We start from the raw sequence: 23,613 nt of genomic DNA on the forward strand, positions 1-23,613 counted from the left end.
CCCTGTTTAAAAGGGCCTCAGTGTAAATGAGAATCAGGTCCTCAGAGTTTTTTGTTTTTTTGTTTTTTTTTTAAAGAGGAATTGGAGGCTAGTTTTAACCACTCTTCCTTGTCCCTCAGCTCTGTCCCAAGAAACCCAATGGAACGGCAACTCAATTACCAGGAAGGCTGTGAATTTGGCTGAGAGTAGGCTGAGGTTAGATTAAATCAATAATAGAAAGATAGTAACAGCAGCATCTGCTCCAAACCCACTGCACTATTCATCAGTCTAGTAATAAATTGTCAGCCTTTATCCTTTGTGCAGCTCCTTTCATACAAGGATCTCAAAAGGCTTTGCAAAGGTGTACGGTTACCAACCCCCCATCATTTTACAGCTGATATAACCGAGCCATCAGGAGGTAAAGACTTGCTCACAGTCATGCAATGAGTCAGTGGCAAAGTCTAGAAGCCAACACAGGTCTCCCGATTCCCAGGCCCACGGAGTGGATAGGACACAACACCCACTCCTCAAGACAAGGCTGAGGGACTGTGGACAAGTCACCCTCAGTTTTCTTAGGACAAAGACTTTTCTCTCCCTCCCCAGTTTCTCTAGAAAAAAAATGCTCCCTGGCAGAGGGGTACAGAAGGGAAGAGTCGGGGTTCTTCCTATTACTGACCTCATCGTAGAGTCTAGTCCTGCCGCAAGTCTGCAGCAAGGCTCTGCATACGGGCAGGAGAAAAGGGCTTGGGAACTTTGCCTGGCAGATGGAAAAGCGGCTAGCCAGCAAGCTGGGCTGGGTTCCAACCCAAATCTCTTCCAGTGAATGCTGGCATACTGCTGGGAATGGAATCAGAGAGCATTGCAGTTCCCCGGTGTCCCTGCTTTCTCTCTACGAGTCACTAAATTTCCCCATCCCAAAGGCCTAGAAAATTGTAAAGGTTTCTCTATGCTAAAAATACAGCCCATGTCTGGGGGGCCCATTACAATACATCTCCAGGCTGCTGTACAGGCAGGACCTTAAGGAGAGACTATGGTGCAAACAGGAAGCAAGTTGCAACTAGGTCACTGAGAGAGTCATCTCTGAAGCAAAGAGAGGGCCTCATATAGAGTTAAGTGAGCAAAATCCCTTCTCCATCCCCTCAAGCCCAGCAGCGTTTAATGCAGTGTCCGTGCCAGAGGCTAACCATTCTAATTCTTAACAGGCTAACGCTCTTACTCGCTGTACATCAGGCTGTCCTGGACGGGTTTCCCTCCTGCTGCCTCAGCAGTTAGATCACCTATGTGTCAAGAAAGTGAAGAAATGGATTAGGTTTGGGTCATGTCCTTAAAAGCTTTTATATGTTCAGAGTGACTGATTTTAATCTCCTGCTTCTCCAAGACCAGGGGGAACTTGGATCCTAAGCAGCCTTTAAGATCTCTGTTTCGCTGAACCAGTGCAGCCAGCAGCTGGTTTCATTCTGATCCCCACAGCCTCAGGCTTTGATGGATTTGGTTTGAAAGGAGGTATTTTTGGAAAGGGGCAGAGACTTGACAGAGGTGTTTCGGAGCAGACACGCGTCCCTTGTTGCAAGCCGTTAGCTGCTTTGCAAATGCAGTGGCATGTTTTGCACGTAGGGCTCAAACACATCTATGCCCCATGTGGCAAGATTCCAATCTGACCCCGTGAGGTGGCAGCTGGATACACAGAAGAGCTCACCCTGCCAAATGCTCAAAATGCTGGAAACGTGAACAGTGTCAGACGTTAGTACACGGCTCCCACTGCTGTTACTGGGGAGAGTAAAAGCAACGCTGAGTTCTTCTCTCACACTCTACTTACATGCACCAACACACACTGCAGAGCCCATTCTTCCTTCCAAGCCTACAGGAAAGTTCAAATGTTTGCAAGAGAGATGAGGAAGGGAGGGCCTCATCCCCAGTTCAGCAAAGTACCATAAGCACATGCTTAACTGGAAGAATGTTCTTCAGTGCTCTGCTGAACAGACACAGACTTAAGCACATGCCTAGGTGCATTGCTGAATGGGGGTCCTCTTCTTTGTGTACATGTGTTTATATGAACGTACTTACTGCTACATACAGGGGGGAGGCATAGCTCAGTGGTTTGAGCATTGGCCCGCTAAACCCAGGCTTGTGAGTTCAAACCCTGAGGGGGCCATTTAGCAATCTGGGGCAAAAATTGGGGATTGGTCCTGCTTTGAGCAGGGGGTTGGACTAGATGACCTCCTGAGGTGTCTTCCAACCCTGAGGTTCTATGATCTATGTAAGCCTACATTGCTTCTCCCCCACTGGGGTTTTCAGTTCTCATGCTCAATTCAGGTCCATGTCCTGAAAGATTCCTTATTCTCAAATCCTTTCTTTGAAGCTATTTAGTTACAGAATGTACTACAATGCAATCACCGTGCCAGATGTTTCCTCAGTCTGGGGAACCAAAACATTCCCACTTTACAGTCAAAACGTACAGATCTATCAGTGTTTTGGCTTTCCAGAAGCGGTCTTCAGTGTACAAACAGCCTCACTTCTGCACGGTCTCTAAACACACTACAAACAGTGTGCCTTACTTGCGAACTGTGCTGGGACCATAACAAAGTCGTCAGTGTCACAGGAGGAATTCTTGCTGCTGCTTTCAGCGGAGTCCTTAGACCCATGCAGAAAACCAGGGGAATCCTGGGCAGGAGACACCAGAGCCTTCTCCCGCAGCTGCTGCATCTCTCCTATGGACTGCTTGAAGCAAAGAAAACAAACACGGAGTTTAATACAGCTATGCATCATTCTGCTAGATTCTCTAAATTAAATTGTGCAAAGCCAGAGCCAAAATTCTGCTGATAAACGGGGGCTGCCAACTCGCCACAAACAGACGCTTCCTTTACTGAGTGCAAAAGAACCGTATCTTTCAAAGCTAAACCCAAGTCAGAACAGTGCCTCTTTTGATCACCAAAACATGGCCCTGGTACATCAAATGCACCCCAGATAAGAATAGTTTCTCCGAGGTAGGCACCACTCTTTGCTTAGACTTTCCTGATGGATAGACCACCAGCTCACCACAGAAGGAATACAAGGAGAACTAGGAAGAGATGGGAAGGGAGGGGGGTTAGTTTTGTTGCTGGCACGCGGCTGCTATCCACTCACTCCACGGCAGTAGCTGGATTTTGGGTACGTTTACAGAACGTAGGGTCATCAGCGAGGCACTGACCTGTGCAAATATATTTCACTGGGGCTGGGACGCAATAAGTGGGGAGTGAAGCCTGGGGAGCAGGGCTTGTGGGAATCAAGAGCAGCTCAGAGTGGTCAGTCAATACCAAATGGTCCTTTCAGTGGCAGGACAGGCTCCAGGGAGAGCTGCATTATACCTTCCCCTCAGCCAGAAGGGACGAGTGCCACGACATCGACACTTTAAGGATGGGAATGGGGAAACGTGAGTGGTTCAGAAGGATCCCTTCTGCCATCCCTTAGGCAGGAAGCATATCGACCATGTCTGCTATATAGGCCTTAGCCATTCCTCAACCAAGTGCTGTTTGGGGCTGGGAGAGATCTCCAAGGGGTTGAATTAAAGCAACTTTCACTTGGGTCCCTAGAGCAAGGTCAGTATATGAAACCTCTTGCTAACTCAGTGGCTTGACAGGGAGTTTGTACCTCTCATGTGCTGCTCAAGCCAGAGAGCAGGCTAGGCGTTCTTGATGCTCAGGGACAGGAGAGACGGCCACAATGTTCTCTAATCAAGTGTGACATGAGTGCTAGAGATCTCACGACCTAGGCCAGCCCCTCCTCTCCAGAGAAGAGAGATGATAATTGCAGGAGGAAGAGAAATGAACAAAACTCTTGCCCCCAGTGACCCAACTCGGTGAAGTCCAAAGGATATGAAGAGCAAAGAGCCCCTCTTCCAGATCACCCTGAACATCAGAGCTCCTGGGTTAGCTTAGGGCAGGGGTTCCAACCTTTCCCATACCAGGAATGCGCACCCCACCCACCCCCAGACTCTCTTCTCCTCAGAACCTCATAACACCTACTCACGACACCGCTTGAGGCGTGTAACCTGCAAATTCAGAGCCCCTGGTCTAGGGACATTAGGAAGAACAAAATGCCTAATAGGAAAGCAATCTTGCAAAGGAGGAACAAGAAAATTCATAACCATTTCCCTCTTCCCTTATCCCCATCACACCAATATTCCTCTGCACAAAGAAGTTCAAAAGGCAACTTTCACCGACAGTCTCTGAAATCCACTCGGTGAGCTGGGGGGATGTCACTTTGCTGGGAGGTTAACATTCAGCCCTTCAGAGGAAAGTTTTAGTGGTTAAGTAATGAGGGGGGACAGACGTCCGTTCAGATCCACTCTCCTAAGCCTACCACACTGTGGCAGGTCTGGGCCTGAGCAGACAGCTTTGGCGAACGTGCGTCTGGGCAGGTTCACCTTGCAAAAGAAGGTGGATTGTGCTGTCAAACTTGGCTCGAGGGCAGAGAGCTGGCAGCCAGCGTTAGATGCTGAATTAATGACTTGTTCTGGTTCTTAGGAGTCTTACAGCTCTACTGACACCAGCTGGTGTCATTAATGCAAGCCTCGCTCACTGCAGGCTCTTTGCATAATAGATAAAGACAAACTGAAGCACTCCTGGTGGAGACAGAAAGTCACTTTAGGACCCCAACCCACGTCATACTGCATAGGAGCTTGCAACAGGCACAGACTGAATTGCTAAGGTATTACAATCTTCAGCAACTTCAGACAGTGACAGCAAAGGACCTATTTCAAATGATCCAACAAGATGGCGAAGCAGAAAGGGACAGCAGCCAAGGCACCATCAGGAATGTTAACAAACCCCCCCAGACATCTGCGGGTTGTACTTACAGGAGGTGAGGCCAGGTGGGAAGTGGAAGAGCTGCTGGAGGAACTACCAGAGCCTGAGCTTGGATAAGAAGGCATTGGCACAGAAGCAGCTGGGAACAGAAAGAAATCGTTAAACGTTCTGACCAGCCAACAATGCAATGATTAAAAAGGCTTTTCTAGTCTTCTTTCCCATCAGGTTTATCTCATATACCAGTTGGTGCCATTTAATGGAGGGAAAACCAACATTTGGTCCAGTTTAAATGAGAAAAAACTTGCCTCCCCCACACGGCCATTTGACATCTGTTATCTTTATTATGGTACTCCTGCAGGACACATGGCCACCTTAGCTGTGAATGTGCTTACTGGTCAGCTCTAAGGCAGCCCATTCCCAGTAACCTGGGAGATGTTTTGGTATTTTAATGGTTTACGTGGATCCAGAAGATAGTCATTTCACTTCTCTTCTCTCCTATCTGCATTGTCAGAAAATTACAGCCTTGCCTTAGTTTTATTAACCCACAGGATTGGGCATACTTACTCCATGTACACGGTATAGAGCAGGGGTAGTCAACAGGCAGACCATGGGTCAAATCTGTACCACCAGACACTTTTGAATGGACCCCAAAATCTTTTTATTTACTTATCATCATCATTACTGTTATGGTTTTTTAAAATTATTTTCTCTGGGGTCTGGACCTTGACTATACCTTGACTAAGAAATCTGGACCTTGATAAAAAATAATTGACTATCCCAATAGGGTAATTATGAAGAGGAAAGCTTTCTTCTCCATGTAAAACTGCTTCATGGTGAACAATGTTAAAATATTACAATGAAAGGCTTATGTTTATTTTAACAGCCAGGTAACTACATGGAGATACATTCATTTCTTTAACCCTTAGGGCAATGTTCAGTGATGGTGTGTGTGCATGGGTGGTAGGGGAAGAGATGGTCTACTGGCAAGAAGAGCTGGGATCCTTTGGGCTCTTGACAGGGCAGAAATTAAAACTGTTCCCATCGTACAAGTCTCCTTTTATTCTGGCCTGCCTGTGGACCTTGCCTTACACTTCCCCTGCCCCAGCTTATACCAGTAAAAAGTGGCTCCATGATCACAGGCTGGGAGTGAGGATCAGAGTGAGGGAGCAAGAGCTGAAGGAGGTGTCCCAAGAGAAGGTAGGAGGGCTTCCTCAGTAGCCAGAGATAAAGGGAGGATACTACAAAGAAAGCAGAATCATTGACAAGGGCCAGAGAAGAGGAGAGAGATGGATCTCCCGTCCCTTGTATTGGAACCCCAAGGATGTCGTCTATTCATCCTCAGGGTTCTAAGGGTTAAGCCCATAGACAAGGACATCTCTGTGGGAGGAAAGCTTCCTTTTCTGTAACTCCCATGCCTATACCGAGGGTGGGTTTGACTGCAATCTCAGTAAGTCATGTTGTTATAACACGCTGCCCTGCCGAGAAAGAAAAGTATCCCCAAAATGGGAATTCTGGAAGGAAGATCAGAGGCTCAGGATGCTCAGTTAAATATCAAATACCCAGAATGCATTTTCAGCTCCCATGTCTAATAGCATGGCCGGCTCTCGCGCCCTATGCTTGAGGAACAAACCAGAAAGTCTGGGTGAACTCACATGTAGGTGGAGAGCCCAATTCCATGCAGCACTTCTTTGAAATCACTGGGATTCCTACATGTAGACAGCTTGCAGGTCAGTCCCAACCGCCTTCTCAATGTCTTGGAAAACAAGAAGCCTGAAAGAATCTCCCCAGTTTTAGCCTGCAAACTGTGACAGGAAGTACAAACAACTGCAGCTGCCAAATCTGCACAAAGAAACTAGGAACCCTCCTCAACTCTTAGCGGAGGCCTCACAGACACGTACTGTAGTGAGGTCTTCCACTACCAAGATTTTATTGTTTTTACAAAATAAACTGCACCATGTACTGTACACTGACTGCCATATCTGCTTTAATGTTTATTTTTCCCTTGGACGATCATTTTTACTATTTGGGAACTCGGCTGAATTTGGAGCTTTTCCTTCTATTTTTGTCTATTTGCACTGGAAAGGTGTTCCATAAATCTAAGGGCAGGAAGAAAGACTTTTCCACGATGTAGCTGAATTCAAACTAAATGACAGCTGCTAAAGTAAATGAACTAAATGCATCTTTGGATGCAGCCTCCTTGATTGTTATTTTATTATTTCTTCCCTGGGCCCCCATTGACTTCATTGCAGGATCAGAAGGCTAACTCACAAGATCTGGTCATTTACAGCAGGGGCTTTCAGTCTCTGTGAATTAGTCAGATTCCACTGTAATTATATGTTTGATTCCCCCTTTACCCAAAAAAGGCACAATCAGGTAATGACAGCAATACACAACCGCTTGAAAGAAATGCACTCAGTCCTGTTTTCTGCCCGCAAGGCATTCACTTTCAGTTTAAAATTTTAAAGGAATAAACTTTTTGGTACATGATGTTTTCACCTGGAAACTGGACAGAGAGACAGTAACATGAATTATGTTCCTCACCCCAAATCCTAAAATTGCCAGGCATCATGGTAACAAAGGCATTAGCTCTCATAATTATCTTCTCCAGCTTGTCCCAACAATGGAGTTATCATCCAGCTGGTAGCAACATCAGTAGTCTCATGCCAACAGAATCCAAAACAGAGCACTGCCCAAAGGGGCAATTTTGCTCTGAGAAGCAAGTAGGCGCAACCCTGAACGATTCTTAGTGCAGGACTGAGGCCTACGCAAAAGCAGTTGCAACCAATAGGGTGCCATGATTTCCAGCAGAAACTTTATTTCGCCGGGGCTTTTGTCTTGAAAAGTCATTTGGGGCTGAAACGTGGTGTAAAAAGTCTCCATCTGGCATCCACTTGTCATATAAACCAGCTGGATAGAATCTGGTAAACCTCTGTAGCTCTCTTGTTTTGTTGATGTTTAATCGCTGAAGCCTCAGCATCAATTCCTGATGAGGCAGTATTTTGGAGGTTGCAAGGTACAGAAGCAAAAGATGAATTAAGTAAAAATTCCCCTTTAAACCTTTAAGTTTCAGAAAATACCATATTTGAAATGTAGCTATTGTACTGTGTGCAGGTAGTTAGATTTACAGATGATTTTGCTGGTCTTTGCTTTGTGAGTACGCATAGTAAGATCAGAAAGTTGGCATCAGAGCTATAGGTCAAGCGCACCAAACTGAACATATTGTTCCAGACACTGAACCATCTCACCAGTATTATGTATCACATTAATGCATAATATTTGGTCATGCTACCTGGCATCTCTCTTGCAAGCCAGGTTCAAAGAGACATCAAGTGATACATTAGTCATAAATAGGGGGGAAAAGAGAGGACAATATAGACTCATAGACTTTAAGGTCATAAAGGACCATCATGATCATCTAGTTTGACCTCTATCACACTGCAGGCCACAGAACCTCACCCACCCCACTCCTGATTGGACCCTTAACCTCTGACCAAGTTACTGAAGTCCTGAAATCATGGTTTAAAGACTTCAAGTTACAGAGAATTCACCATTTATGTTAGTTTAAATCTGCAAGTGACCCATCTCCCATGCCGCAGAAGAAGGCAAAAAACCTCCAGGGTCTCTGCTAATCTGACCTGGGGGAAAATTCCTTCCCAGCCCCAAATATGGTGATCAGTATACACCCCAGCTAATGCAATTGTATTTACTGGTCACAACAGCCTTAATTATGCTTCCTCGTGCTCGGTTCCGATAATGCACTGTAACCAATATCACGCACCTATCCAAGGCCCTACAGCATCTATCTACAGACAAATGACATTCTTACTAGAAGGGTGTATTTTAGGATTTTATTGATATTTTTACACTTCTAAGATACATCTCTCATCGCAGGTACAAAACCCACAAGTTAAATAAATAACAAAGACAGACAACACAAGTTAACAAAACCCAAGGCCCCAAACCCACCACTCAGGCTAAAGCCAGTGGCAAGCAGATCGCTCTTGCAGCATGCCCTGAAGGCCAACAGACTTGAGGCCCTTGTCTCACCATGGAGGAGGATGGATGTGGGAGGGAAATACACCTCAGAACAGGCCATTAGATGGCTTCAGGAGGCCTGGGTTGCATTCCTAGCTCTGCTGCAGACTGCCATGTGGCCTGGAGCAAATCACCTCGCCTACACAGGCCTGTTTCCTCTCCCACCCTCTGTCTGTCTTCACTGTGTAATCTGTGAGCCCTTTAGCGCAGGGACTGTCTTGAAGTGTATGTCTCTAAGTGCTGCGCCTCCCACAATAGGGCATTGAGCTTAGTTGATGCCTCTACCTGATTCCCCAAATACAAATATTTCATAATAATTGTTACTTGGAAACAAACTGGAAGCCAGAGCAGGTTATGGGCTACAGGTGTCCTAATCTCTTAGACAGAAATGCTAGAGACCCAGTCCTGCTTCTGTTGAAGTCAGTGGCAGTTTTCTTATCAGTTCCAGTGTGACGAGGATATCAGAGAAGCAATGAGGAAATCTCTAAAATTATTCCCATTATGATCCTGGCACGGGGATTCTCACAAATGAATCCATTCTGGGAGTGACATACTCTCCATCTAAGGTCAGATGCAGCTACCCAGACCTCACCACCTCCGCCATCCTCCCTACTCCCATGTCGAGTGGAATGGCTAGATGGACTAACAGGAGGCCTATAGCAGCACCCAGCCAGGTCCATGTTCTGCGTCCGAAGTCAGGGGGCTTCATCCCTGAGGAAGTCAAAGTGTAACTGCTAGGCATGGACCTCGCATTAAACTGCATCAATCACAAGGGAGACCCTTGTCAGATGATGTCCTGCATGCCTCAGACGAGACTTCAAGTGACAGCGATATTATACCCCATGCCCCTGGCTTACCTCTCTCAAGTTGGCTCTTCCTGCCTTATCTTCCCTATGCAGGGATCAAAAGGACCCAAGTTAACCCCCGTCATCTCAGCTCTTGGCAGTCCAAGCAAAACTCCCCAGGAACTCTCTCAATCTCCTGAAGGCCTCCATCCATTGGGTGCATCCACTACAGCCAACTGTCAGAGTACAGACCAGGGCAGGCCGCAAGAGCCATCGACCCAAACAACAGGCCTCCCCACAAAAGACCACAGTCCAAGACCTCTGAGGTCAACGACAGGAACTTCTTCCCTCTCCTTGTTTAAAGAAATATCAGTCTTTCCCTGTCCCAGGCTTTACACATATGCTAGTGGTGGGGACGGGGAAGGCTGGCGGGCAGCTTCAGATAAGGAAGGTCCTTACCTGCTCGCAGGGGTGGCCGTTGTACAGGGCCAGTGCCCCGCACCAGTAGCCTAGGTGCACTTGGAGGCGAAGGCCGAGACAGGAGAACCCTCCCCTGGCTGTGGTGGTGCGCTTGCTTTCCGCACTCTGAGGGTGTGGGTGACGCTGGAAATGGAGGGCAAGTCAGGAGAATCCTTTCCTGCTTGCTTGGGGTTCCCTGCGGTACAGGGCTGGCCCTCCATGGTGACAGTGCAGCTGGACATGAGAGCTGGGCCGGTGGGTGAGCAAGCCAGGGTTGCGAGAATCGTTGCCTGCCTGCAGGTAGGTCAGAGACTGAGGGTCTCATCCCCCAGAGTGGTGGTGTGGCGAGAGATGAGGGGCGAGCTGGCTTTGGAGCTTCCCGAGGCAGGCAGAGTCCTTCCTTGTCTGCAGGGCGGTCAGGCTTTGAAGGGCTTGTCCCACACAGTGGCGGCGTGGCTGGTGCTGGGGGCCAGGCTGGCTTGGGAGTTTCCTTAAGCAAGCAGAGTCCTTTCCCGCCTGCAGGACAGCCCCGCTTTGCAGGGCTCACCCCACATGGCGATGGTGCAGCTGGCGGTAGGGGCCGGGCTGGCTTGTAAGTGGCCCTAAACCAGAAGAATCTTTTCCTGCCCGTGGTATGGTCACCTAAGCACACAGTTAAGGTGGGGGAGTGTTTACAATGCATATCAGGGATAAACCAGAACTCCTGCCTCGGAGCCATGTGTTCCTACAGCAAGACTGTCAAGAGTGACAAGCAACACCTCGTTTTTTCGGCATCCACTTTGAGACCCATTAAAGGGGCCTGATGTTCAGAAAGTGCCGGGCACTCACCCTCTGAAAATGAGGCCCTTTCGAGATAGTTCAAGGTTGGCCTCCAAAAATCGCCAGCCACTGCTGAAAATCTTGTCTCCAGTATTTAAACAGAAGCTTAAGAAAAGGTCTAATGAGAGTCCTTCTGTAAAAGCAATGGTCGTGCACTCTCGATAGAGCCCTTATAAGGGGGAGCCATCTTGGTCAGGGGGAAAATTACCCAGTACCGTGATAGTGATTCTGGGTTGGCCACTGAATTCCACTTTTAATTTAAAAGGAGATGAGTAAAGCTGGTTGGAAAATTGCAACAGATACAAAAAATTTTGATTAAAAAAATAAAGAGGGGGAGGAATTGCCAGTGGAAAACATTTTTCAATTTTTCAACTGGCTTCAGTCACAAGTATCCAAAATAAACCCCTCTAAAGCAAGAGAACTTGGAAGAACCTGGAGTTAAAACCTGGATTTGGTCCAAAAGACTGCACTGCTCTCCAGTATCTGCTATTCAGTGCAACCCAACAAATGGGTAATGGATACATGGCTTGGGGCATTTTCACAATTAGATCATTAGTTTACAACCTGGCCACCATCCACTGTTATTAATGGTCTTATACACACAGGTGAGAGGGAGATATAAGCAGCATAATGCTGTTTACCCACAAGTACCTATAAAACTGTAAGGTCAGTCATTTCCAAGAAGAAAGCCATCCCCCCCCCCCCCCCACACACACACACACACGCTAGATTTACTCCACTTTAGGTCCTTAAACAGACCAAGGAAATCCAGATTTTGAAGATAATTCAGAAGATTCAAATAAATTTCAGCTGCAAAATCCAGAGATCTTGAACTCAACCCAGTGGTGAAGCCCAAGTCAATGCTCAAATAACCAAAAGGACTTGGAGACAGCTCTCTCTTTTGGGGCTTAGTGGTTTGGGGAAGGTAAATCATGGCTTGTTAAAGTTTTAAGAAAAATATTAACACTTACATTTTTTCATAGAGGCACTTGCATCCAAGAAAGGGTGATGGAAAAACTCATCTGAAAATAGAGGAATAACGGTTCAATGTAAGTAAAATGCTGTGTGTCCAAACAGTTTACAAAGCTGGGAAAGTTATTTGGTATTTTTCCATTCTGTGATCTACAGTCTGCTTGTCCCAGTTAGACTATCCATACACTGCAGTTATACTTAGCATTGTTCTAAGGAGACAGGCTGGGGACTGGACGGAGGGCCAGTTCAAGGAAGCCTGTTGTGTCCTGGGAAGTCACAAGAGCGTGTACATTGCTGGAGAATCAGAGGGGTGAAGGCACGATTAGACATGTCTGGATTGGATGCTTTTGTGAAGGAAGTAAGGGAGATTGCAGATGATAAGGGGGAGAAAATGCCTCTTGCCAAAACACGATAAAAGGAGAATTATCCTGATTCCTACGGGGGGCTCAAGAGGTCACCACAGAGCAACTCTTTCTGCATGGCACTGGAGAAGGAGTAGACAGTCAGCCTGTTCTAGTCGCTCTTTCTCCTGTCTGCACATGACAGTAAAAAGTAAGACAAATTCCACTGCAAGCTTCAACCCTGACATGCACTCTAGCACACGTTCAGAGTCTATTAACTGCATTAGAAATGGAAGGAGAGGTTTTTCTGGGTACCAAAATGATGGAGGCTTGACAAATGTTAGGTTCAAGATGATCTTCCCACCAGCACTGAACTCCTATGCCATGCCAGCCAGGGATGGGGAATCACTCCCATTGCAAGAAGCCACGGAGAAGAATAGGGAACATGTCGAAAACTGGGGTGGGTGCAGATAGGATTTAGGGGATAAGTGAAGGAGGTTTCTGTTACACAAGAGAAGGAGAAAACCTAACGTGGTCCAACAATTAAGAGGGCGATAACTTGATATCTCTGGGTAATCGGGGTATCATTAAGGAGCAACAAATCAACTCAGAGCTTTTTCTCCTCTGCACTACACAGCAGAGGAGCCTATATACTTATCACACTAAATTATAACCCGTCCATAAGGGAGCTAGAGCCTCCATGACTTGCAGTCAAACCTGCAGTCTCGGGGGCCCCACTGCCTGGAAAGTCTAACCAGTCCTGCCGCGATAGGCAGGAACTTCCTTTTCCAAGGCTGTCCATCCAGCACTCAGGTCACAAGCAGAGAGCCCTGGGCTTTCCTAAATGCCAGCTGCAGGCAGCCACTCTCTTGACTGATGGCAGTAGAACCCCTTCTTACCTCCCACAGTGCTCCTGTTCTAGCTCACTGCAGAGACTTTCCGAACCTTTTTCATCCCTCACTCCCAACCCTCCCTCCGAGACTCACCCCATCTCTCACCTTCTGCCCCCACACTGTCACCCTCCTGTATTAGTCAACAACTATTATCTTTCAGGGTTCAGCAGCGTGAGTCACTGCCCACGAATGATCATCTGGCTAACCCAGGGGGTTCAGCTTGTTTTCCCAGTGAGGATTTCCTGTTGCAACATCCACGATTTTATAAGTGTTAAGTGCAATGTAAACAGCTGCCAAATCAACAACAGGAAACGTACAAACTTGGGACTCGTGTGGTTTTCCTTTAAATGATGGTGGAATTAAGAGAGGCACCAAACCATGGAGACCAGGTTCTAAGCCTCCCGGCTGCTGTTCTCCTTGCCAATTAAATGACATTCAGAATATCACATAATGCTGTTACATGAACCTGCTGTAGCGCAGGGGGGCTATATGCTCACAAGGCCATCCACGCACCTCAAGGGGGATTAACAGAAACCAGGGTCAGCAAACTGATCCTCACTGAGAGCTCTAGGGAGAAAGGGGAAACAATATACCTGAGTCCTCACAGAAGAGCTCCTCACTACTTAATCCTGGCTATACACAGACTATATATGGTGACCAGATAGCAAATATGAAAAATCGGGATAAAGTGTGGGGGATAATAGGCACCTATATAAGAAAAATCCCCAAATATTGGGACTGTCTCTATCAAATCAGGACATCTGGTCACCCATTTATTATATATTATAATTCTCTGAGCACTAGAAGATGTAAGTCCTCCCCTTATAAAATATATACTTTTGTATCCACTTGCTGTGAAAGCAACAGGGATTTTTTTTTTTAAATACCAAAATTGGAGAGGCAAAGGGAGGGGCCAATAGACCCATTCAGCCTGTGTGTGTTCAATAGAAAACAGCCTCCAGACCCACAGAATAGTCCAAGGCTTGGCATTGGAAAGGAGAGCCTGGAAAGAGAAGACAGTTGGGTAGTTTCGTCACAAGTAGGGAGGGAGCTCAAACACTCTCTGCGGGAGGCAAGACTTAGCCCCGCGAGGAGAGGAAGAAAGAATCAGACCAGGGTGCTGAGGCATACACGGTTCTCAATAAATCATGGCCTGGCTGTCTCCTGACTGATTGGCAGCACTCTGGCATGGCCAGTAGCATCAAGATGTGTGAATTATAATCACAGCAAAGCAGCTGATAAAGGAGTGGCTTGGCTGAAGTTTATGGACAGAATATAGGCGACTCCACCACAGAAAGGGGTGAATCGTATACGAGTGTCACTTAAGGAACGTCCCCCCCCACCCCAACACACACAGTAATAAGAACCAGGCAGCAGCCATAAACCAGTAGAATCTGCTGCAAGTGTCATGACTGTTATTCCCAATGCAATCTAAGGTCACTACCCCCAGCGGATCATGAACCAGTCCGGGGCAGGCGGCTATGGATATTCAGCTCATCACTAGATGGAAGGGGACCCCCCAATTATTTTCTTTTGTAACATGAGGTCACTGGAAAAGGTTGAAACCCACAGCACTAGGTGAATACCACTCTCAACAGAAGACCTATACGCAACCATTGAACAGGCTCTGGCCTGTCTGTCTATCTGTTGAATTGGCTAGCACTCCTTTGAAAATGCACATTTCCTCTAATCCATGCGTCCTGCTCCACATCCAAACTTCCATAACCAGGGTGATGTAATTACGTTCAGTCCTGGTTAATCCATGCACACATTTTATCTAGATATTAGGGGATTCAAGAAAAGGTTCCACTCCGAAAGAACAACTGAGAGAGCAAACCAATTTGCATTAACCAGGACTGACAGCATCAGGGAAACCCAGATAGCCAATTCTAAAATCAAGCACTTCTATCTGAAGCCTAGACAAAGAGCAACAACATTTCAGACACGCAGCCACACCCACGTGGCTAGCCACCCATAGAATCATAGAATATCAGGGTTGGAAGGCACCTCAGGAGGTCATCTAGTCCAACCCCCTCCCCTGCTCAAAGCAGGACCAATCCCCAGTTTTTGCCCCAAATCCCTAAATGGCCCCCTCAAGGATTGAACTCACAACCCTGGGTTTAGCAGGTCAATGCTCAAACCACTGAGCTATCCCTCCCCTGTTCCACTTCATTCTGAGGGCAACTGCTGCTAGCTAGGTAAAGGCATATGTAGCCATTCACTTTGCACCACACTACATTAATATTTAGCACAAAGATGAAACATGGCTTCTATTCCAGGAGATTAGTTTCAGGGAAGCCACTTAAAGAGGCCTGCACAGGGCCAGGACTAAGAGGCTGGTAGATGAAATGGATCTATTTGGCTACTGGCATTGTGACAATGAAAACATAGCTTTTAATTTTCTTTATTATTTGCTCCCCTGTGTATGAATGCATTCTATAATGCCCAAAACCCTCTCTGAGGTATGGTCGTCTTCTTCTGTCTTCTACCCCGTCGAAAAGGGTTTAGCTGCCGGCTGTGCTGTGGGTGGAAACAGATCAAACAGAACTGTCACAAGGGGAGCTGGCTCCTTTCAGGGACTTTGGGTACCTGTGCCTTGTTTTCCCCTGAAACATGGGATCGAGGAGCCCTGTGTGGAGCCCTGACCAGAGTAAGCATCACAGGTCACAGGAGTAGGATTGGCTGGAAGTGGCACCTGTGATGAAGGACCTAGATGCAGGCTCTCCAAGCCAGCCAGGCACAAAGCCTGGGTGAGATATCTGCAGGGAATAAGAAGCGCCAGGCGACCCTCTGAGGGTGAGCCCTGGGAAGGGAACATGGATGGTTCTGTGAAAACCCTACTGGCAAGGGAAGGAACTGATAAACAGGTTGAGGTTTCTTGTGCTGGCTTCCCGGGTGGAGGGGAGAATGTACAATGGATCACCTATCATACATATTGTGTATGGTGTGCGAGTAGCAACGGACACAGGAGAGGAACCGGAGGTGAGGTGGTGCATGCAGACTAATGACAAGGACACAGATAGATGTTCATCTGTCATGTCATTTTGGCACACACAAAGCAGGTTACAAAAGCTGAAGGCCAGACTGCCGGGAGTGGGTGTCCACGAGGGAGGGCAGGTGGCATTCAGCACCAAAAACGGGAATGAAATTCTGATGCAAAAGTTCAAAGCCAACTGGGGTCAACACTGATTGCAGTTGGCACATCCAGCTGTAATAAAATTCAAGGATCATGCTGACCCTTGGGCAGCTGGAACTGCCTGGAATTCTATCCACCGCATGATGTAGCATCAGCAAGCCCTCAGAGACCTGGAGTGTCATGATACTAAAGAGGTAGAGCCAACACAGACACCATTTTCATTCGTTTTGTCTTAATCATTAGAATAGGTGACTCTCTTACCAAAGTCCATGCGGTCCTTATGATTGCGCTGCAGAAGACCCAGTAGCAGCTGCCTCAGGTGGCTGGATGTCTCTCTGGGGATGCTAGGATTTTTAGACAGTTAAAAACAAAAGTTAAACTTACAGACACCTTGAACAGCTCTTAAATATGAGTTAATGCAAACTAAAAGCCCCACCTCACACCTGTTGGGCTAGAAACAGAATCCACGCTCACTGCAGAGGAGCTGAAAGAGGAAACCACTTTATTTTTGTCCCAGTGGTGCTCACACCCAAATCCCTGTTTTGCTAGTGTTAAAGCTCTGGCTCCTCTAAGTTTAAAGACCTCTTCCACGAACATCTGCAGAGCCTTGCTTTTGAGAATGATTTTATAGCAATCTGGTTGGGTTCTCAGTAGTGTCTATTTCATGTACAACATATAGCACAGAGTAAATAAAACAGATCACCAAGATGGAGCCCTTTATTCAATAGAAGCTTCTTGTTAAACCCCACAATGGGTCCTGAAGATCAGCTTTACCAATTTACAACTGATTTCATTAGATGTTTATGTTAAAAGACACAGATAGTTTACATAAGACCAGCACCCGCCCTTCAAAAAAATGACGTGTTCAATAGTATTTACAGTAGGTGCCCCAAAATCTGGGCCTTTGCCACCTACAAGAAGTTAAAATGAATGCCATATTTCCCCACGGTAAGTAAAAAGAAAAGTGGGATAAAGGCATATGCCTTGAGGGGAAAAAGGTGTGTTATGTCCAGTCCTGGGGCCAAGTTCTTTCACACAGGCACACAGCGAGGAGCGTAGAATCACTGTATATGTTAGGGATGGGAAAAGATAATTCAGCTTTTGCATGAGTGGAGAGAGCTTTGTTGATTTCCCTCGGCGACTAGGAAGGACCGCGCCGGGGAATAATGTCTGAGACCTGCCCCCAGAGACAGCAGAGCTCTTCAAATGAGATGTAGCCAGATCCAGGCTCTGTCAGCATTAGCTCCGTTTATCACGGCTGGGCACAGCACCATCCCTGCAGTCGAACAGCCTCCCCTGCCTCCCCTCCCCTCCTGGGGGTCAGCTAAGGTAATGCCCTGCACCATCTGCACAGGAATTATAACTACACAGAGCCTCCAGCCAACTGCTGTTGTGGAACACACAGCCTGCTCGGGCCCACCTCCGCGGAGCCGGGTTAACCCCACCCCAGGACAGGCGGGCAACAAACTTAACTTTGAGAAGGGGAGCAGATACCTATTTACCCCTGCCTGCCAATTCTGGTCTGCTTCCACCTTCCCCCTCCCCGGCAGAGATATGAATGAAAACAAAGCGAAAGGAGAGCGGCTGGGGCCAGAGGGGAGAGTGCTGACAAGCATTAACACTGTCTTGCTCAGTCACGAGCGAAACAGAAGCCATTAGGCACGATCTATATTGGAAGGCTTTGAAACTAGTCAGTTATTTTTTCTGCGAAGCCCTGGGCCTCTCTCTCAGAGGAATTCGGACCCAGCAATTCCTAGAACAGTCTTTGCAAGCATCACACCAGCCTTGTTTGTGCAGGAGGAGGTGTTTTGCAATCTCTCCCAGGCACAAAACATTAACAAATGCCTGCCCAGGGCAGGGTATCTAGACCCCCCCAGAGAGGATGCATCTAAGGATGTGTTTATGTTGCAATCACGGGGTATGATTGCATAAGGTGTAGGCATAGCTGATCTAATTTTAAGGTAGCCAGCACAGGTCCCGGACCAGCGAAGCTCCAGCAGAGAGAACTTCAGCACAGGCTAGCCCCATGAGTAGTTACCCTGGGTAGGCTTGCAAAGCCCACAGTAAAGCCCATGCTGCCGTGACTTCACTGCTCCTTGACCCAAAGTAGCTATATTAAGCTAGCTCAGGTACATCTACACGAGCCGCAATCACAGCCCACAACTGCAGTGTAGACCGATCCCAATATTAAACTGAGGCTACATGTGGTCACAGCCAAGAGGACAGGTAGTTCAAGGTAGTTGTCAGAAAGCGGAACCCCTAGAAACACACTATAGAAGTAGTCCAAGACCACAGCTTTGCAAGCTATCCTGACCAATATGCCAGTGCTTATGGACTCCAGTCCCCGAGTCCTGTGGTGGTAATTTATTTATCCATTGCACACAGGCGATGGGTAACCTAAATAGCTCATCTAAGACACAGCTTCCTTTTCCTAGCAAGGTTCAGCTTTTATGCAGTTTTACAGCCAAAAATCAAGCAGGTCAAGTGCAATGCGTAAGGTCACATGGCAGAGGACGCGCACACTTAGAGCTGAAAGTATAACCACCAGCTGGAGGAGACATGCCCACGCTAGCTCTGATAGTTAGTGGGCTAAAAATAGACTGTTGCTGCAGTGCCATGGAGGGCTAGCTGCCCCGAGTACATACCGGTTTGAGATGCTACGTACGTGCCCCACTTGCCTTGCTGCGGCTACACTCCGTTCTCAGCATGCTAGCTAGATCAGAGCCAGCATGGGCATGTCTCCTCACCTTGGGAATCACCCCCCCCCCCCCGGCTCCAAGTGTCGATATCCCCTCTGCCACCTTATACGCTGCCTCTCAGAAGTGACAAGCTTGGCCACCCTTCAGCATTGTTTTTCCAAGGCCTAGGCCAAGCAATTTAACATGAACAATAAAAGCAATTCCTCCTCCACACCCCACCCAGAGCGTGTTAACTTGCTGTGCAAATCCAGACGATGAATGTTCGTTATTTTGACTGGTACTAAATTACCATAAAATAATGAGGCCGTCTGGCTTGCTGCTCCCAGTGCGAGCTTCCCACCCCAGAGTGACATTTTATCCATCCACAGTCATGTCAGTTCACGAGGAACAGAGATTTCTACTGAGAGTTTAAAGAGCCTTCTCTCCCTTCCCCCCCAACCAAACTACATTTCTTCTCTGGTGACTGTGCCAGTGGGTGGGAAAACAGGTGTGCCCTGCTGATTAGCCCCGAGGAGAATGTAACAAGAGCCTGGCACTGCCCAGGCAGATGAGGGCGAGGGCTCTTGGGTGGTTTTGGGTTTCACTAGCCAGGCTGAGGAGGCCGTTTTATCCAGGTTTACTCAAGAAATGGCACAGAGCATTGCACACATTATAAAGACACTCTCCAAAATCCAGGCGTTGGAAGAAAAATGGTAACACAAGGAAGGCTGGGGGGTCTGCTTTTTTAGCAGGGCTTTGCTAATTCAGATGCAGCGCTGATAAATAAGGAGGTCTCTCACTTTATCATTGCCCCGTTTCATTTTTAATCACTGAATGCCTCCTCCCGAGCGCTCAGCAATTCACAATGCTGACAGGGCAGAATGCTCCTACTGGTGGAAAAAGGCTTTTCCTGGAAATGATTATATTTCCCAGGCATTAAAAATGTACAGATTCATAAGGGAACATGAATTTATTTTTAGGGATGAGCGGGGCGGGCGCATCTGCTTCACTTTCTGCCACGGGCTCCTCCCACCATAAGGCTGTTCTGACTCCCATGATCCCTTGGGCTACAAGCACAGGGAGGAGGCAGGGCTCACAACGTTCAACACTTTGATCAAAACCATCATTTTCGTCACAAGAAAAGAAAAAAATTCACGCACGTTGTGCATCGTTATGGATTTATAAAGCCTTGATTTCTTGACTCCCCTTTGGTGGCTGCTTTAGTGGATAAATTAACTATATACCCCCTGACACAATGAACTCACACCCTACAAAGTTATACACATTATTAAGCTATACACCCTCTACGCCAATTCCGCCTAGCAGCTCGGGATAGGACGTCAGGTCCGACAAGACAGTTTATGTGCAGTTCACTTTTCTTTCGTCCCCCACCTCAGGTAAATGTCATGCTGGGTTTGAGCTTCCCAAGTTGGGATCCAATTTTTCCCAAGGTTCAGAGGATCTGGAGTGTGGGTTTAAGTCCATCTCTAGAGAGTCAGAGGGAGGTTTCTAAAGGAGACAGCGTGGCTCTCATTTAAGAGCATAGCATCAAAATAAAAGCTCCCACCCATTTAACAAAAAAGCACTCTGTACGTCAGCTATTTCATTATTCCAGCAGTGAGTTCATACCACTCTGGGATGAGAACGCTGCTCTCCTGACACACCCTGGGAACTGAAACAATTTCCACATGCCAAGGGCACGCACTCAGCTCTGTATTTCCCTCTGAAAAGGTTACAGGCTCAGGAAGTGGCTTTCCTGGCACATGGGAAACTGGGTATGTGACCTACATGCAGTGAATGAGTGCTACAGGATTGGTGCTGCTAGGAAGGCCTGCAGTATTGGATGCTACCTTGGGAAGAGCTTGCAATGGGGAAAACCATGGCTGCTCTTGAACCCAGTAGGTAGTACCTGACACAGGAAGGCCAACTTGCACATGGGGAACAAGGCCTTTGGAAATCGCTTGCAAAAAGCCTCTATTCAGCAGGGCAGCTTCCATACAAAGCATGTTCTAGCAGCAGCGAAATGGGTGTTTGTGGGAGGAGACAGAGCCAATTCGGGAAATCTACCAGCAGCTTGACACTCTCTGGACCACACTGCTGCTGCTTAAGGAATGTAGAGGCAGGTGGCCAAATAGTTAAGTCATATCCCCAATATGATGAGCTGATGGCACAAGAGGACAGGTGTAAATACAGACAGAGTAAGCAAGTAGGAAAAAATAGTAATGCTGGAAGAATGCTTACTTGGGCATCAGCATCTTGTTTTTCTCATAGAAGAGACGAAGATCTTGAGGGCTGCTGGCCTATGGAGAAGAAAGAAAACGTGTCTAGAGCAGCTTGCAATAACGAAGGGAGAGGAATTATTATTATTTTAACCTATTTCACAATTGCTTTGAAGTGTACTGTGGTTGCTTTCCTGCTGCTGGACTAGCAGGGAGAGCAGCTTCTATTTCAGGAGACCCTACAGACTGCAATACCCAGACTGCGGTGTGAACTGAAAATACAGTATTTCAGCCTCCTGTATTTTTGTCCCTGACCTGATTCTATTTTCCTCTCCTTTTCTGAAGGCTCAGCTTCATTTCCATGAGTTCTGCAGCTCAGTTCTAAGCTGCCCGAATAACCTTCTCCCAGGAGGCTAAATAATTGCAGACGTGAGGAGTTCCAAATGATGAATGGCAGCTCCTGCAGAGAACATGGATTAGTGCTTCAGGGTCTTAAGAAAGGGAGCAGGGAGGTTGTTGACGTGAAAGGCATCAGTGGAGAACACCAGTTCTCTTGAGAAACTGAAAAATCAAGACAACCAGACCCTAGCGTCTTTTGCCAGCAATTCTCAAGCTACAGCTGTTATCACGGATGAGAGTGTGTTTTTGGTCATGACCATAAAGAAATCAAATTCTGGGAGAGACAAGAGTTAAAAAAATAATGCTACCCACTATGAGAGGTTAGCCTCCAGAGTTAAAAATAAAGTCTCCAGGAAATAAGCAAAGTCCCATACAGCCTCCTCATGCTGTTCCTCTTTTGTTTGTTTTTTATGAACTAAATAATACAGAACCTGTAAATTTCCCCGAGAGCGTTCTTCGTGTCCAGAAGCTTTCAGCCTAGACCAATGGTCTCTAATGCAACGCAGTGTGGACTGGCTGGCATGCAAACCACAGACATGGAGGCAAGTGGGAATGAGGAAGAGAGAAGGGAAAGAGTCACGCTCTGGCCCGATCACTGCTGCAGGATGCAATGTTTGCAAAAGGTGGGAGGCACTGGGAGGTCACAGGCAGTTTGTCCTGACCCTAGGGATCAGCAGAGAACCAGGCAGATTTACCAAAAGACCTCAAAAGACCATTTCGGAATTGGAAGCATTTCAGGTCAACTAACCTGCTTAAGGAGCCAGCGGGGGCCATACAGACAAACTGGGCCGTGGACAGGTGTGAGCTGTCACGGCTGCAGCATGCTTAGAGGCTGGACAAGCAGTCACATGGTTGTTTTGCCATTGGTGTTTAGCCAGCACTTCACAGCATGCTGCCCATCTTCAACAGCACCTGCAGGCCTGAAGGTGAAAACTCAGCTAACGACAGCTACTGGGACAAATTGGAAGCCGAGCGAAGCCAATGGGAGATCAGTTGACTTCTGTATGTTTTGGATCAGGCCCTTCGTGAGCTGCAAAACTTCGGCTGATCAGAGTTTGTGACAAAGCTATTGTTTCTAAGCTCGCACGTGTGCTCATGCACGCACACCCCCACGCACGCACACACCCCCCCTTCCTACAAGGAAGCGGAGCTTCTCTTTCAGTGGAACAAGAAAGCTGTCCCAGATTTCCTTTCTGCGGCAACCGATCCCTCGTTATCACATGGAAAGAGCTGGGACAAAACTGGGACACAGCGATATGCTCCGTTTTCCAGATTCACAAAAATGTTAAGCGACCCCCTGTGCAGCAGAGGTGGCCGCGTCACCGAAGACAATCTATGGGACGGCGTTTCCAAGCCTGGCAGTCTAACCTGATTTATTTCAGTACAGATCTGCCTTTTATTTTTTGGTACCCTTCCCCCACATGGATCCTGCTCTGTGATTCGCATCTCATTGTTCGTCCAATTTCAAACAAGCCTGGGCACACATGGCACAGAAGAGCTTGACAGCAAGGCTATGGACACACACACGCACAGAACCCTACAAGTGGGAATACAGTTCCACGACGATCAGGTTAAGTGTTTATTCATGTCAGCAAGAGATAGAAGGATTGTCTGTCTTCTTTATTCACTCCCTGGTTCAACAGCTCAATTGTTTTAGACATGCAATGAATCTCTGATCTATTTCAAACATTTTGTCAGAAGCTTCCTAGAAGTAACAGCTGCAGTATATCAAAGGAGCACGTCTTTAAAGTGAAAGTTAATTGGGAGCATGTTTTTTGAGCACAAATAAAACCCTTTAACAAAACTCCCCCTTTTAAAATTTAATAAAAAGGCAATTTAGGGACTACGGAAAGTTTGGACGCACAGGTTTGGAGAAGGGAGTCTTGCATTTATTTTCTGAACAGGTTTTATTGCAACTTTCCCCCACACTGGCTTAGCGATTAGCTTCTCACCTGTTCTGGAGGCAACACATCTAGCAGTGGTAGGGTGGTTTAATCCCTGCCCAACTAAACTTTGGTCTCTTAGCTGGCGCTGCCCAAGAGGGTCCTTTCTGCAGCATTGGTAACTACAATGTAATCATGTGTCTGCTGGGAAATGGACTGACACTACCAAAC

The 23,613-nt window shown here is 47.2% G+C and overlaps 1 protein-coding gene across 4 annotated transcripts in view; it reads right to left on the minus strand.

Annotated features, from left to right (window-relative positions):
* ULK1 (unc-51 like autophagy activating kinase 1) overlaps positions 1-23,613 on the minus strand; it is a 99,211-nt gene that overhangs the window by 29,296 nt on the left and 46,302 nt on the right. For 3 of the 4 annotated variants that reach the window (XM_077835448.1, XM_077835449.1, XM_077835451.1), the window contains 6 exons: positions 21,123-21,181; positions 16,465-16,547; positions 11,833-11,883; positions 4,814-4,902; positions 2,535-2,697; positions 1,196-1,256 (listed from right to left, as the gene is read on the minus strand). In XM_077835448.1, coding sequence (XP_077691574.1) covers positions 1,196-1,256; positions 2,535-2,697; positions 4,814-4,902; positions 11,833-11,883; positions 16,465-16,547; positions 21,123-21,181 — 506 coding nt within the window. The remainder of the gene's footprint in view (positions 1-1,195; positions 1,257-2,534; positions 2,698-4,813; positions 4,903-11,832; positions 11,884-16,464; positions 16,548-21,122; positions 21,182-23,613) is intronic. The other variant, XM_077835450.1, reaches the window with a different exon arrangement.

Source organism: Eretmochelys imbricata, chromosome 15 (genome assembly GCF_965152235.1).
Source record: "Eretmochelys imbricata isolate rEreImb1 chromosome 15, rEreImb1.hap1, whole genome shotgun sequence".
In the NCBI taxonomy this organism is placed as follows: domain Eukaryota; kingdom Metazoa; phylum Chordata; order Testudines; family Cheloniidae; genus Eretmochelys; species Eretmochelys imbricata.